At 42.6% G+C, this 15,990-nt stretch overlaps 1 protein-coding gene across 1 annotated transcript in view; it reads right to left on the reverse strand.

The window, feature by feature from the left end:
- EDEM2 (ER degradation enhancing alpha-mannosidase like protein 2) overlaps window positions 1–12,788 on the reverse strand; it is a 31,277-nt gene extending 18,489 nt beyond the window's left edge. The window contains exons 1-5 of the mRNA XM_058685392.1: window positions 12,586–12,788; window positions 12,262–12,372; window positions 10,403–10,442; window positions 6,914–7,019; window positions 1,793–1,918 (exon numbers count right to left, since the gene is read on the reverse strand). Of these exons, the coding sequence (XP_058541375.1) occupies window positions 1,793–1,918; window positions 6,914–7,019; window positions 10,403–10,442; window positions 12,262–12,372; window positions 12,586–12,692 (490 nt within the window). The 5' untranslated portion in view covers window positions 12,693–12,788. The remainder of the gene's footprint in view (window positions 1–1,792; window positions 1,919–6,913; window positions 7,020–10,402; window positions 10,443–12,261; window positions 12,373–12,585) is intronic.
- Between the last annotated feature and the right edge of the window lie 3,202 nt (window positions 12,789–15,990).

A 15,990-nucleotide genomic window follows, 5' to 3' on the forward strand; every position in this document is an offset into this window, starting at 1 on the left:
GCCCCACCCCTGCTCATGCTGTCTCTCTCAAAAATAAACATTAAAAAATAAACAAACAAATAGTTTAGGGGGTAAACTATTATTATTATTTTTTTTAAGGATATAAATCACTAAACTACTGATGTGGTCCAATCCTCAGTTTACAGGTAGGAAAAGTCATGCCTGTAAGAAGTGACTCAAAGGTCATACAGAAAGAGTCAAACAGAGCTGGAATGGGAATGCCTGCCATGCGCCCACTCCTTTATGCTCTGCCCATCCCACCCTGGTGCCTTCTGATTCAAGGCAAGGAACTGGACAAACAGCCAAAGGCAGAGATTTCCTCTCTAGGCCAAAAGGTCAAATAACCCCAGAGCAGCCTGTGCGTCACCAAACTGTGAACAAAGTTATCAAAACTTCCAAGAACTGTAAGGTCTGGCTACTCTTGTAAGTGATAAATTTGCTGAGTGGCAGGCACCAGTGGCAAGGAAGGAGAATGCAAGTCACAACCAAGAAGGGCTCAAAGAATATTTCAGAAAAGTCAGGCAGTGTTAAAAAGAGGGGGAGTGACAGGGGCGCCTGGGTGGCCCAGTCGGTTAAACATCCGACTTCAGCTCAGGTCATAATCTCACGGTTTGTGGGTTTGAGCCCCACGTCAGGCTCTGTGCTGACAGCTCAGAGCCTGGAGCCTGCTTCAGATTCTGTGTCTCCCTCTCTCTCTGCCCCTCCCCCACTCATGCTCTGTCTCTGTCTCTCTCAAAAATAAATAAACACGAAAAAAAAAAAGTTGAAAAAAAAAAAGGAGGGGGAGTGACAAAATCCTATTTCTTTACCTGAATGGCAGATACCCTGGGGCTTGCTCCAATATGTACTTTCCAGTATGTACATTTCTCAATACAAAATGTTTTTTAATGATTCAAAAAAAAAAAAAAAAAAAAAGGAGCAACTAAGCAGTGTGCTCTATTGATGACTCACACAGGATATGATGTTTGGAAGGAGACACTCAGGCCATGAGCCGTGAGCCGTGAGTGGATCTGAACCCAGCTCACTCACTGTCCTCCAGTCATCTCCAGAAAGGGAGAACAGTGATGGCCCAGAGGCTGGTGAAAGCACAGAGTGATGTGTTTGGGTGTGAACAGCCCCAGAGTCTCCACCACGCCCTGAAGAGAACACAGTGTCCAGCTGATGCTATCGAGCCCAGCTGCTGCCCCACCAGACAAACACACTGAGGCTTGACCTGCTGCCCTGGACACAGCTTAGCTCCAAAACGTGTCCCTCCCATTTCAGTGGCGTTTGAGGTTCTCCAGGCACTTTCTCCTTTCTGACCTCATTTTCTGCCTCCCAAAAAGCCAATGTGGCATGCAAGCAGGAATTATGAATCCCTTTTCAGAGATGGAAAAACTGAGCCAAGGAGAGAAGAATGGCTTGGTCAAGACATTGGCTAGTTCAGAACTGGGGGCTCCTAATGTGCAGCTCAAGGCTTTTCTCTGGAACCCTTTTATTCCAGCAGTGTGTGGGCCTGAGAGGGGGCAAAAGGGCTCACTCAAATAGGAACAAGAATCTTCCACCCACCAGGCCGGCCTTCAGCCCTCTCCTGCAAACAGTAATAAGATCAGCTCATCCATCCTGGGCCATGGTCTGACAAGCCCTCAAAATGCCCAGGACTCTCCTGACTTCCATGGTGGGTGGCCAGAGGTAGAAATACTGTTTGGATGAGGAACAGAAGAAAATAGCCCGGCATTGCCACTCTTGTCTCCAGCAAGAGAAGCAGGATCCAGTGGACTGCATTTCTCCCGCATGTCAGTGTGGGTCTTACCTGGGAGGAGTTTTCGGGCTGCCTCCTCAGCCATCCTCAGGAGAGGTCCAGAGCAGGGCCATCCGGCCTCTACTTCCACTCCAGCCTTCTTTGATAGCAGGTGAGCAGACAGAAGCCCTCCTACCACTACAGATGGCACAAAACACAAGTGTCAGAGTCCCAAGGACCAGTTTTTCCCTTGTGTCAATTAAACCTACATACTCTGTTGAGCGGCTTGCTGGGAAGGGGCTAGAGCCACCTAGTGAAAGAATCCCTTAATCCCACATATTGGTGCAGTGTTAAGTTCACAAATTCTCTTCTTCTTGGTGGGTCACAAAAACAATGGCTATCACTTTTTTTTAAAGTCCCTACTGTATACCAAGCACTAGGTACTACTGTCTCTTCAAATGAAGATACTGAGGTTCAGAGAGGTAAAGTGACTTGCCCTGGGTCATCCATCTAGTAAGTGGTAGGGCCAGGTCTGTCTGACTACAAAGCCTGTGCTCATTCCACTCAGTCACTCTGTCTCCCAATCTCCCTAAGACCTGGGGTGAGGGGCAGAGTAGTTATTACCTTCATTGTATTAATTAACCTATTTGAATTTGTTACACAATACTTAGGACTTGCAAAAAGCCATAAATGTTCTGTATCTGGAAATATGGCTAAATAGATATCCTGAATGGCCCTCTCATTGCAAAAAAATCTTGTGACCTTGAGCTTCAGCTTTCCCCTCCTCTTGGCAGAGGGGGAACAAGAGACAAAGGCAGGACCTACCAAAGTGGAGAGTCTGATAAAAGATAACCTCCATAAAGTTGGGATCTGAAAGAATTATATACTCTGTGTAAGGATGGATCAGAATAAACCCTACCCACCTCCCCTAGCATACAGTTAAGGAAAACTGCAGGCCTCAAATCTTGATGCCAAGTAAAGGGAAGAAAAACAAACAAACAAACAAACAAACAAACAAATCTCCACTAAGAATTAATAACTACAGGATGGTACTAAGGTTTACAACCTGAATTCATACCAACTAAGTAGTCCAGGAAAACTCAAACCTTTAGCATAAGTCAGTTTTTGGTAGACAATGCCTCCAGCCACATGGAAGAAGTAAACAAAAACTCTAGCTGAAAGAATTCACCTTCAATCTAGGCCTCAAAGAAGCCCAGGGATAAAGTCTAGGGAATGAGTGCACATTAAAATCTAAATAAATCACAAGACATACGAAGAAACAAAGCATTAGGAGTACGAGCCAGCAAAAATGACAGTAGAACAAGACTTACCAACACATCAAATACTGGAACTATCAGACACAGAATACAAAGTAATTATGTAGAAATGTTTAAAGAAATAAAAGAAAGGCTTGGAATAGATGAGTAAGTAGCAAGAAATTATAAAAATGACCAAGCCTAGGGCCGCCTGGGTGGCTCAGTCAGTTAAGTGCCTGACTTTGGCGCAGGTCATACTCTGTGTCTCAGTCTCTCAAAAAATGAATAAATGTTAAAAAAAATTTTTTTTAATTACATAGGCATGTTTTTCTTTTTAAGTTTACTCATTTTTAAAAAAATTTTTTAAATGTTTTTTTTTATTTTTGAGAGAGAGAGACAGAGTGTGAGCAGGAGGGGCAGAGATAGAGGGAGACACAGAATCTGAAGCAGGCTCCAGGCTCTGAGCTGTCAGCACAAAGCCTGATGCAGGGCTCAAACTCACAAGACAGTAAGACCATGACCTGAGCCGAAGTTGGACATTTAACCGACTAAGCCATTCAGGCACCCCAAGTTTACTGTTTTTTTTTTTAAGTAATGTCTACACCCAACATGGAGCTCAAACTCATGACCCCGAGATCAAGAGTCACACACTCTTCTGAGCCAGCAGGGCATTTCTACATAGATAGGTTTATTAGCAAATAAAATAGATCTGAAGAGAGAATTAGTAGACTTGAAAACAGATTTCAAAAAATTACCCAGAATGCAACACAGAGAAACAAAATTATTTTTAAAACATACCAAAGAGATTTGGAGGATATAGTAAGAAGGTATAACAAATATCTGGCTAGAGTTCTAAAAAGAGAAGAGGGAGGAAATGGGGAGAGGCAATACCTGAAGAGAAAATAGTTACGAACTTTTGAAAACTAACGAATGACACAAATTCTTAGATGCAGGAATCCCAAGCAAGATAATAAAAAGAAATCCACATTTATGCACATCACAGTAAAACTGCAGAACACCAAAGAAAAAAAAGATTTCAAAAGCAGAGTCTGTGTAATAATGATTGTTAAGGCTAAGTGGTGGGTAACCCAGTTTATTATATATATTTTCTCTACTTTTATATATATTTTAAAACTTCCATAATAAAAGTTTTTAAAATGAAGGAACAGCCAGCATAAATAAAACCAATCATCTGCAAAGTAACAATTAGATTGACAGATTACTTCTTAATAACAACAATGAAATGAGAAGACAATGGAAAGATTTCTTCAGTGTGCTAAGAGAAAATACTATCAAGTTAGAACCATATGTCCTGCAACGTTATCCCTCAAAGACCAAACAAAGGCAGTGAGATAAAGACATTTTATTATAGGGGCTCCTGGGTGGCTCAGTCCATTAAGTGTCCAATTCTTGATGTAGGCTCAGGTCATGATCTCATGGTTTGTGAGATGGAACCCCACATCAGCTCAGAGCCTGCTTGAGATTCTCCCTCCCTCCCTCTCTGTACCGCTCTCCCCCCCACGGCCCCCTCTCAAAATAAGTAAATAAGCTTAAAAAAAAAGACATTTTATACAAACAAAAGCTGAGAAAATCTTCCAAGAACACACGTGCACTAGAGGACATTCTAAAGGAAGTACTTCAGATAGAAGGAAAGGGATCACAGATGTAAAGTCTGAGACACAGGTAGGAAAGATGGCCAAAGAAATAAATATAGAAATATACAAGTAAATATAGAAGTAAATCTAAAATGTCAAATGTATAGAACAGCAATAATGTATGGAGGGCTTAAGACAAAAAACTAAAATACATAATCTATAGCATGTGGGTCAGGATATTCTCAGAGCCAGGTTTTGTACTATTCAGGAAAATAAAGATTTTCATTAATTCCGTAATGTTTGTTAAATTTGTAATGTTTGTTAAATTTTCCAGGAAACTATTTAAAAAGTCAGATACTGAGCATAGTCATTAATAAGAGGAAAATGGATAAGGGGGAGAAAAGTCAACCTAAAGAAGGCATGCGCGCGCACACACACACACACACACACACACACACAAAAGAGGATGAAAAGAACACAGAGAAGATGGGACAAATAGCACAAAATAAAACCACAGAAATGAATGCAAATACCTAAGTTATTATAGTAAATGTAAATGGATTAAATGCTTGAGTTAAAAGATCGTCAGGATGGGTAAACAAACAAAATATATAATTTATAAAAGATATATCTGATCATAAAAATACAGAAAGATTGAAAGTAAAAGAGTAGAAAAAGATACCAGTCAAATGCCAACCAAAAGAAAGCTGGTATAATTATATAAATATATATAATTATATACATATGATATGAATATACCAGCATATATGTATACATGTACATATGCTGGTATATTCATATCAGCAATAAAGAAATATTCATATCAGCAACAAAGGTATAAGGTATAACAAAGGTATAAGGCAATCTTAGCTTACAGAAGATAAATTGGGCTCTGAAGAAAATTTGAGGCCAGCAGTGAGCATGGCCTCAAACTCCCATCTGATCCCTAAACCAGGATTTTATATCATGCTGTCTTTGTTCCTTAATTTTTTAAAAAACTGTTATCACATGTCTGTAATACAAGTTGCATTGCAAAATACGTACAAAATAAAGATGAGCAAAATGAGGGAGCAAAAAATAACAGCCTCCAGAAGTGACAATTTGTTAAGCCACTGGTGGTCTAGGAGTTCACTGCAAATAAGGGTTGTAGTAGCTTTATGAGAATCACTGGAAACCTGCTAAAAATATTGATTCTAGGACCCAACCCAGAAATCCAAATTCATTAGGTTTAGACTGAAACCTAGACAATTCAACTTCTATTTATTTATTTATTTATTTATTTATTTTAAATTTTTATTTATTTTTGAGAGAGACAGAGATAGAATGCAAGTGGGTTAAGGGCAGAGAGAGAGGGAGACACAGAAGCAGAAGCAGGCTCCAGGCTCTGAGCTGTTAGCACAGAGCCCGACGTGGGGCTCGAACTCACAAGCTATGAGATCATGACCTGAGCCAAAGTCAGATGCTCAACCAACTGAGCCACCCAGGTGCCCCACAATTCAACTTTTTAAAAGGTCCCAAATAGTTCTTTTTTTTTTTTTCAACGTTTTTTATTTATTTTTGGACAGAGAGAGACAGAGCATGAACGGGGGAGGGGCAGAGAGAGAGGGAGACACAGAATCGGAAACAGGCTCCAGGCTCCGAGCCATCAGCCCAGAGCCTGACGCGGGGCTCGAACTCACGGACCGCGAGATCGTGACCTGGCTGAAGTCGGACGCTTAACCGACTGCGCCACCCAGGCGCCCCAAAAGGTCCCAAATAGTTCTGATGGGCAGCAAGTTTTGGAAACTAATGCCCTAGACTTGCACTACATAATATAATCATGAACCGTGAACCACGTCGCTATTTAAATTTAAATTTGTTAAAATTAAATGAAATTAAATATTCAGTTCCTCAGTTGCAGTAGACACATTTCAAATGTTCACTAGCCAGGTGCAGCTACTGGCTACAACACTGGACAACACAGATATAAAATATTTCCGTCATCACAGAAAGTTCTATTGGGTAGCGCTTCTTAGGCAATAAGTTCCAAGAAGGCAAGGATTACATCTTTCTTGTTCATGGCTGTATGCCTAGCACCAAATACATGTTAAATATGTGAGTAATTCTGGCACATCTCTTTCCAGTCTCTTCTCTGCCCCCTGCTCATGTCTGAAGCTGATGGGGGATCCTGAGACCTCCACACCCCACCCTCTAGGAGGAAAAAAGATCTCTCTTCAGTCACTGGTTTTGGCCAAGTGCCCTGGCAGGGTTGACCCTTAAGATTCTATTTACCACCTCTTGGTTTACACAGAGGCAAAAACTCCACACTCTTTTCTTCCAAAACCCCAGCAGGCAGCCCTCACCTCGGATGTTGGTTTCAAACACGGAGGCATTCACATCAATATCAAAGTCTACATTGTCCTGGAGTACTTCAACCACTCTTTGGAATTCTGAGACATTTCCCAAAATCTGGAAGAGAAGAAGGTCTTGACAGTGAGGCTCTCTGAGGCTTGAAGGCACTGAAGATCGAGAGTCTGGGATCCTATGCTGGTGTGGCCATCACTTATTCAACTAAGATCTATAGTTTCTGTTCTAGTACTGGTGACAGGAGAAGGAAACAGTGAGATCTAGAAACCATGGAGACCCAATACCAAGAGACTGGTTAAGTCAATTCTTAGTTACCAATTCAAGAGTCCTTATGTACCCATTTAGTGGAAACAATAGAGACTGTAGACTGCATAGTTTTGACATTTGCAGCAGATATCTGTTGTTTTTAAACTTCTCTGGTCACATTCATCCTTGTGGAAAACACTGCAGGTTGGTTGGCCCAACACAGATTCCCAATCTCCTTTACCCTGGTAGGTTCCCAAGGTGGTGGCTGAAAATCCAGATACTTGCTTTCTCAGCCTCCTTTGCTGCTAGAGGTGAATGTGTTACCCAGCCAATGCTAAGCCTTGAGAAGTCTACTGGGGGCACTTCTGGGGAAAGATTGTGTTTTCCTAATAAAAAGGGACAGATACCACTGGCATGGTGTTTACTCTTCTTCTTTCTGCCTTGAAAGCAGACTTTACATCTAGAGCTGTGGCAGCCATTTTAGACCATGAGGTACTAAGCATCAGAATGAAAGCCAATACTCTAATGATAGTAGAATGGAAAGATACAAAGAGCTTGGGTCTCTGACGGCATCACTGAACAGCCAACCCAATGCTAGAAATTACCTCCAGACTTTCTTTTACTCGAGAAAATTAAACCCTTTTCATTTAAACCATCAGCCAAATGCAATTCTGATATCTTTTATTCTGATAGTAGTGCCTCAATTTGAGATATCACTCTTTTTACACAGTCACTCTTGCAGTTTGGGAGAGGCTGACCCCAGTCCTTCAGTAGCAAGAATGGGTACTTGATCTGGACCACTGGACTGTATCCCTTGGCCAGTGACTGGTTCAGGAATGAGTGTGTGACCCAAGCCAGATCAATGAGACTCAACTTCGGGAATTAATTCAAAAGGGCTGATTCTTCCCCCACACACAGGTTCCTGACTGAGTGGGAAGTAAGTTTGGAACTACTGATGGCTACTCTGCCAGCATAAGGAGCGCCTGAGAACACAGCTAACAAAGAAGGCAGAGATAGGAGATGGAAAGATTCGTGAAGACTTGTTCATATGCCTGGATCCAGCTGATTCTGAGGCCAGCCTTTACCTGGACTTTTTAGTTATCTGACTCAGTAAATTCCCTTCTTTGTCTATATTGGTTTGAACAAGGAACCAAAACAATCCTGTCTCAGCATTCAAGGCTCTCGATGATTTGGACTCAAACTACCTTTCTGACCATGTCTCTCGCTGTTCATCTTCATCTAACCTATCTTCATCTACTTCAGAAAAACTATAACCACTATTTTCCACTTTCTTGCCTTCAGACATGCTCTTTCCTTTACCAGAAATCCCTCCATCCTGTGTCTGCCCATTTCCAAATCCAATCTATCTTTGACTGTCTAAATGTCATGTCTCCAGGAAGCCTTTGATCCCTCCAGCTAAAAGGAACCCTCTTCGTCCGTTAAAAGACTCCAATAACTTTATCCACACAACTCTTAGGGCACCTATTTCTTTCCACATGAAGAGAATCTTGCCTGGGAAGGAGCCTCATTCTTTCCTGCATTCCCCCAGGGTGCCAAGCGCAGCCCATGAAGCAATTACTCAATGTTTACTGAATGATTACATGAATCTTTTTCCACACTGCAGTTAGTAATCTTCTCAAAACAGAAATCTCAGCATTTCCTGCCCTCTACTTCAAATATTTCAGTGGCTTTCCATTGCTGTTAAATTAGAAATCAAAATCCTTAACACAGTGAACAAGGGCTTCCATCATCTGGTCCCCAACCAGACCCCCGGCTCCACTATTCTTCCTGAATTTCCTTCTCCACCTCCCAGACATAATGGCCCCGCTTCAATTCACTGCCTTTGCCACACTCTCTCCTGCCATAAGGCCCTTGTACAGGCTGTACAGGCTGTTCCCTCTGCCTGGAACACTCTGTCCTCCCTCACTTCCCTAGTTGACACTTGCTTCTCTTTCAGATCCCAACTTAAGTGTCATTCTCTCTCCCTTCTTCTCTCTCTGCCCTTCCCCTACTCTCATTCTCTCTCTCTCTCTCAAAATAAATTAACTTAAGAAAAAATAAAAAAAGAAAAATTATATCTTCAAGGTGATCATAACCATGTAAATACTATTAATTTATATAAAAATGAGAAGGGGTGACAGACCAGAAATAGTGAAATATGGATAAAGTTGTTAAATCCTCTCTTGTGGCCTTTTTAAGGAGGATGATTAAGACTTGGAGTCCTACAGAATTAAACTCAAGTCCTAGCTCTGCTACTTCATAGCTGTGGACCCTGGCCAAGCCATTTTACCTCTTCTCAAAATTTATTTTGAGAGAGGCAGAGACAGCATGAGTGGGGAAAGAGCAGAGAAAGAGGAAGACAGAGAATTGCAAGCAGGCTCCACAATGTCAGTGCTGAGTCCAATATGGGGCTAAAACCCACAAAACGGAGATCATGACCTGAACCGAAACCAAGAGTCAGACTCTTAACCGACAAAGCTACCCAGGCGCCCCTGCCAGTTTACCTTTCTAAGCAATAGCTTTCCTGACTTGAAGAAGGAGTAAAGGATGTACCTTATGGGGTTGTTAGAAGGGTTAAACAAGATAATACACACAAAGTGCTTAGCACAAGCCCTACACATAACACACTAACTAGTCACTGCTATTTTTATCACTGAACATGTCCAATTAGAATGTAAGCCTCTGAAGGGGCACCTGGGTGGCTCAGTCAGTTAAGCACCTGGGTCTTGATCTCAGCTCAGGTCATGATCTCAGAGTTCGTGAAATCAAGCCCTGCAGTGGGCTCTGCGCTGACAGTGTGGTGCCTGCTTAGGATTCTCTCTCTCCCTCAGCCCCTCCCCTTGAGCATGCATGCACACACTCACTCACTCTCTCTAAAATAAATAAACTTAAAAAAAAAAAACAAAACACCACATTTATGTTTAGAATGTAAGTCTCTGAAAACAAGGAGGGTCTCAAAGTCTCTGTATCCCCCAGAGAGTTATACAGGTCTATCACAGTTCTGTGTTCATGACAGGTGTTCTGTAAACATGTGCTAAATAAATGACCCTGAATACATTTGGAATTCATCGTTTCCCTCTATCTAGCTGGGCGACCAGAATCTGAAGCTTCGGAATACGGAGATGAAAATAAAAGGCCCAAGTGAAGAACTTGTTTTTTGCCTACAGTCAAGCTGCCAAAAGAGGAAGGATATTGGTTGCACAACCATGGTGAGGTAAAGGAACAATCAAGACACTTACCAGCAAGGTGTCCAGGGCATCAATTAGCGTCAGAGAAAAACTGTAAAAGGACAGAAATTCCAGCTGCTTAGTAAGAAAATCAAACACAAGCTATGAAGGTTGCCCCAGATCAGATACCCCCAAAACTAGTAAGTGAGGCACAGTGATGACTCTTCCCGTCCCAGTTTCCAGTCACAACAGAAAAACCCTAGTGAAAATTACGAAGAAGCTCTGACCCATTTAATGCACTTGGGAGGATGGGCTGATGTAGCTCAACTGTGGTTAAACATATCACCTATATTCACTGGCGTTCTTCTCTGCCATGGGGAGGCAGTATAAGATTGTGGCTAAGAGCACAGGCTTTTCCACATCTAGGAATTTATCTCAATGTGCACAGAGCTGTATGCTTGAGAGTGCTCATGGCTGTACTGTTTAGAAAAGCAAAAAGCTAGAAATAACACAAACATATACCAGTTGAAGAGTGATTAAATTGTAGTACATTTAAACAGAGCAAAACTATGAAGTTGTAACAAAAAATTGTTATCTATTGTTCTATGGGCTAATATTAAAATATTCAAATTATATCGTTAAATGAAAAAAGACAAAGGATAGAATAGGCAGTGAGGTATGTTTATATCTGCATTTTCAAAAAGAGATACATAGACAAAAAGCAGATTAGCAGTTGTTTGGGCCAGTGGTGGTGGAGGAATGAACTATAAAGCAGCACAGAGAACTTTTTAGGATGACAGAAATGTTCTCTATCTTGACTGTGATAGTGGTTACTAGATGCTTCAAATGGGCACATTTTATTACATGTAAGTTATGACTTTAAAGAGTTAATTTAAAAAGATACACATACACATATGATGGTAAAAAACAAAAATATTTTGGGGAGGATACACAAGAAAGTTAACAGTGGTTGGAGTTCTAGGGTATGTAAGAGACTTACTTTATTGTCTATGATTTTTTACTGTTTGAATTTGCCTTTTGCTTATACATATTTTCCAACTAAATAGAAAAAAAAAGAAAAAGGAAAGAAAACCAGCACACATTTTGTTGATTACTTAACTTCTCCAATCCTTAGCATACTCATTTGTAAAATGGACAAAACAACACTTAACCCCTAGGGGTGTTGAGAGAATTAAATGAGAAAACACAAGTAAAATGCTTAGCACAGTGTTTAATCAATGTCATCCTCAGCTAAACGCAATGATCTTTCACTCAGCAAGGAACAAGACAAAGAATTCCACCTCATAAGTTTTTATTCTAGTGGAAGTAAGAAAAACAAACTAGTAGCAAGTGAAAATGATAGCATCAGAGAGTGAGAAGTGCTAATAAATAAAAAAATAAAATAAAAGGGGTGATTTGTGAGAGTGACCTGTAGGGGGTGGGTAGTTAAGGGAGCTAATACTTAGGTGACATTTTGAGCTGAAATCTCAAGAAGCAGTCAGTAATGTGAGGGCAATGGGGGAGTGTGTTTCAGTTACACCAACAAATGCTCTGAAGAGTTACATCCCCTCCTGGGCCAGTTTAACCAATTACAAAATGAAGGGGTTGGGTCTTCTGATTTCTTGGAAACCTTCCTCGACAGCCTAGGACTCCAGAGGTTTGTCCAAGTCCCCAGGCTGGTGCCTGGTACTGTCATGGTTGGAGCTCAAAGGTCCAGTCCACCAGGCTAACCCAGGCTTTTTCCACAGTGGGATCCAACTTTCCAGGAGGCTGGGTGGATCCTGGTGGATTGGAGGGAACGTAGCCTCACCCTCGCTAGCTTTTCTGGAATTGGCGAGGAGACCGTGAAGCCACCGGCCCCAAGTGACCCGCCCGCCTAGGAACCATACTGCCAGACCCCAGCCGCCCCCTTGCTCCTCCACTCGCACTACCTGCCCCAGGTGTCGTGCCCGTCACAGGTGAGAGGTCGCAGCTCGTCGTAGGGAAAGGCATTCTCGAGGTAGCTGTCGTAGGCGTGGTAGAACATGGCCTTGACTCGCTCCCTGGTGCGGGGTATGAAAAATGAGGCAGGGGAAAGGACAAGAATAGAGCGGAAAATGGGAATCACCACCTGAGCCCAGTGGCGGGGTCTGAGCAGGTCGGGGTGTCGGAGGGGAGGGGCGGGGGGAGTCCTAGAACGTTGGGAAAGGAAAGGGACCGGGTCTGCGCTTCCCCTTCCCCAACTCTGGAAGGGATAGGAGCCTGACCCCTTTCACCTGTAGTGGGCGGGGTCGGGCGCGGTGCCACCTGGACCTGGCGCACCATGGTGCAGGGGCAGCAGCGCGCACAGGAGGCCGAGCGGGACAAGCAGCGGGAAAGGCATAGAGCCCGTGTCCTGTCAGCGCCGCCGCCGCGGTAGCAGCCACCGCCACCCGCTCATCCTGGGAGCCTCTGCGGGTTGTTCCGGGAATCCGCGCCACTGCGCCTGCGCGCTGGGGGGGGGGGGGGGGGGGGGGAATCAGTCACCCACTTCCGGACTACAAGTCCCAGAATACAATGGGAGGCGGAACGTCGGCAAAGAGTATCTTGGGACAGTCTCTGAAGTGGAAATCAACGTGGCTGAAAAACAGTGGCTACCACAGATACTATGATTAATTAATGTTTTAGTAACAGCATTTGTTAAGCGCTTATTGTGTACTAAGGCTGTATTGAATACTTTAAATACATTATTTTTTTTTTTCCAACCTCCTTATAGACATAAAGACAGGACAACAGGGACTCAACGTTGAGTGGACGTATATAAAGAATGGATGAATAATGTTCAGACATTACCATTATTAGGCATATTGAGTTTCCCAAGGCAGTTCCCTGATGATTGTGTGAGGTACAACTTACTTCCTTTTATTTGTCCAAAGCTGCTACTCAATATTTCCAGAAATCCCTTTAAGTTCTACGAATTGACGAATTCTTGTCATTTCTTTCCTCCCATTTCGGATGAGGTCACGTAAGTATGGTCTCTTCAGTCTCCATCCCAACTCAGAAGCTTCCGTCTCCCAAACCCCTGGATCATCTCAGTGGTTGCAGGCATTTAGAGCATCCCAGATGAGAATGAAGACCCTGGGGCGCTATAGCTTTGAGAGGTTTGAGACCAATTTTTCCATTTGCCTTTTGGCAATTTCCCAGATTTTGGTCAGTTCCCAGACTATGGTTAGTTTATAGCAACACCCATGAGTTTCGGCAGTGTGATGTGCAGTAGAATCAGTCCTGGATTTGAAATGAGATCTGGACTTCAATTTCAACTTTACCACTTACAGCCTCTATGTAATCCCGGGCAAGCCTGTCCCCTTATCTGGACCCAGCTTTCTCATCTAAAAAATGAGGAGTTTGGGCAAATGGATATATGAGATCATTTTAACTTGAGCTATCTGTGATACTAGGATGGCCATGCTGTTTGCTGAAAAGCCAAATAGAAGTGGCAGCTAAGTTCCTTTGAGTTGGAATGAAGGTGAGTTTGTTCTCCTTTGGTCCATCATCCTTAAAAATATCCCTCAGATAGATGTCCCCAAATGCCATCAGTCGATATGAAAAGTAAAACTCTGGGGGCACCTGGGTGGCTCAGTAACGTAAGGGTCCAACTTCAGCTCAGGTCACGATCTTGTGGTTTGTGAACTCGAGCCACACACCAGGCTCTATGCTGACAGCTCAGAGCCTGGACCCTGCTTCAGATTCTATGTCTCCCTCTCTCTCTGCTCCTCCCCACTCGTGCTCTGTTTCTCTTTCAAAGATAAATAAACATTTAAAAAAATAAAATTAAAACTCTGACTTCACGGAGACAGCTTGAGGTAGTACAGTATAGAGGTTTAAACTGTGGGCTTTAGATTGAACAAACCTCACTTGGAGTTACTACTAGCTCCATCACCTATTAGGAGTGTGGTCCCATCATTTTGTCTTTTGAGCCTCATTTTACTCATCTGTAAAATAGGAATAATATCAGTACCTCCACTCCCAACAGGATTATAAGGATTCAGTGAGCTAAAGTGCTTGTCATAGTGCCGGGAAGAGGAAACACTAAAAAAAAAAAAAAAAAAAAAAAAAAAAAAATAGGATGTTTTTGGAAATTCTTCTTGGAAGGGCCAGATGGTAGGGAAAGGAGGCAACAGTAAAATGAGACTTGGATAACAGCACAAGGGCACTCTATTAGTTTCCTGTGACTACTGTAACAAATTACCACAAACTTGGTGACTTAAAGCAACAGAAATTGATTCTCTCTCAGTTCTGGAGGCCAGAAGTCTGAAATCAGTTTTACTGAGCCAAAATCAAGATGTTGGCAGGGCCACATTCCCTCTGGAGGCTCAAGGGGAGCCCTACCTCTCCAGCTTCTCCTGGAGAAGAGAAAGTTGCTGGCATTCTTTGGCCTGTGACCATATCACCCCAATTTCTGCCTCTGTCTTCACATCACCGTCTCCTTCTCTGTGGGTGTGTCTCACTACTCCCTCCACTTGCCTCCTATAAGGACACTTGTGATTGCATTTAGGTTCGACTTGAGTAATACAAGGTAACTTTTTGAGTAAACTCCATACTCTTTTTCAAAGTGGCTGCACCAGTTTGCATTCCCCCCAACAGTGCAAGAAGATTCCTCTTCCTCCACATCCTTGCCAATACCTTTTGTTTCTTGTGTTGTTGACTCTAGCCATTCTGACAGGTGTGAGGTGACAGCTCATTGTAGTTTTGATTTGCATTTCCCTGACGATGAGTGATGTTGAACATCTTTTCATGTGTCAGCCATCTGTATGTCTTCTTTGGAAAAATGTCTATTCGTGTCTTTTGCCCATTTTTAAGTTTGATTATTCATTTTTGGGGTGTTGAGTTTTATAAGTTCCTTATATATTTTGGATGCTAAGCCTTTACCACATATGCCATTTGCAAATATCTTCTCTTATTCTATAGGTTGCCTTTTAGTTTTGTTGATTATTTCCTTCACTGTGCAGAAGCTTTTGTTTTCTTTTATTTAGTTTTATTTATTTAAATGATCTCTACACCCAGTGGTGAGGCTCAAACTCCCGACACTGAGCCAGCCAGGGACCCCAGAAGCTTTTGATTTTGATGTAGTTTATTTTTCCCAATAGTTTATTTTTGGTTTTGTTTCCCTTGCCTCAGGAGACATACCTAGAAAGAAGCTGCTATGGCGAGTATCACTGCCTGGAGCACCTGACTAGCTCAGTTGGTAGAGCATGTGACTCTTGTTCTTGGAGCCATGAGTTTAAGCCTCACATTGGGCATAGAGTCTACTTTTATTTTTATTTTTTTTATTTTTTTTTTCAACGTTTTTTATTTAGTTTTTGGGACAGAGAGAGACAGAGCATGAACGGGGAAGGGGCAGAGAGAGAGGGAGACACAGAATCGGAAACAGGCTCCAGGCTCCGAGCCATCGGCCCAGAGCCCGACGCGGGGCTCGAACCCACGGACCGCGAGATCGTGACCTGGCTGAAGTCGGACGCTTAACCGACTGCGCCACCCAGGCGCCCCTAGAGTCTACTTTAAAAAAAAAGAAAGTTACTGCCTGCATTCTCTTCAAGGATTTTTATAGTTTCAGGTCTCACATTTAGGTCTTTAATCCATTTTGAGTTTATTTTTGTGTATGGTGTAAGAAAGTGGTCCAGTTTCATTCATTTGCATGTTGC

The sequence above is a fragment of the Neofelis nebulosa genome, chromosome 9 (assembly GCF_028018385.1).
Source record: "Neofelis nebulosa isolate mNeoNeb1 chromosome 9, mNeoNeb1.pri, whole genome shotgun sequence".
In the NCBI taxonomy this organism is placed as follows: domain Eukaryota; kingdom Metazoa; phylum Chordata; class Mammalia; order Carnivora; family Felidae; genus Neofelis; species Neofelis nebulosa.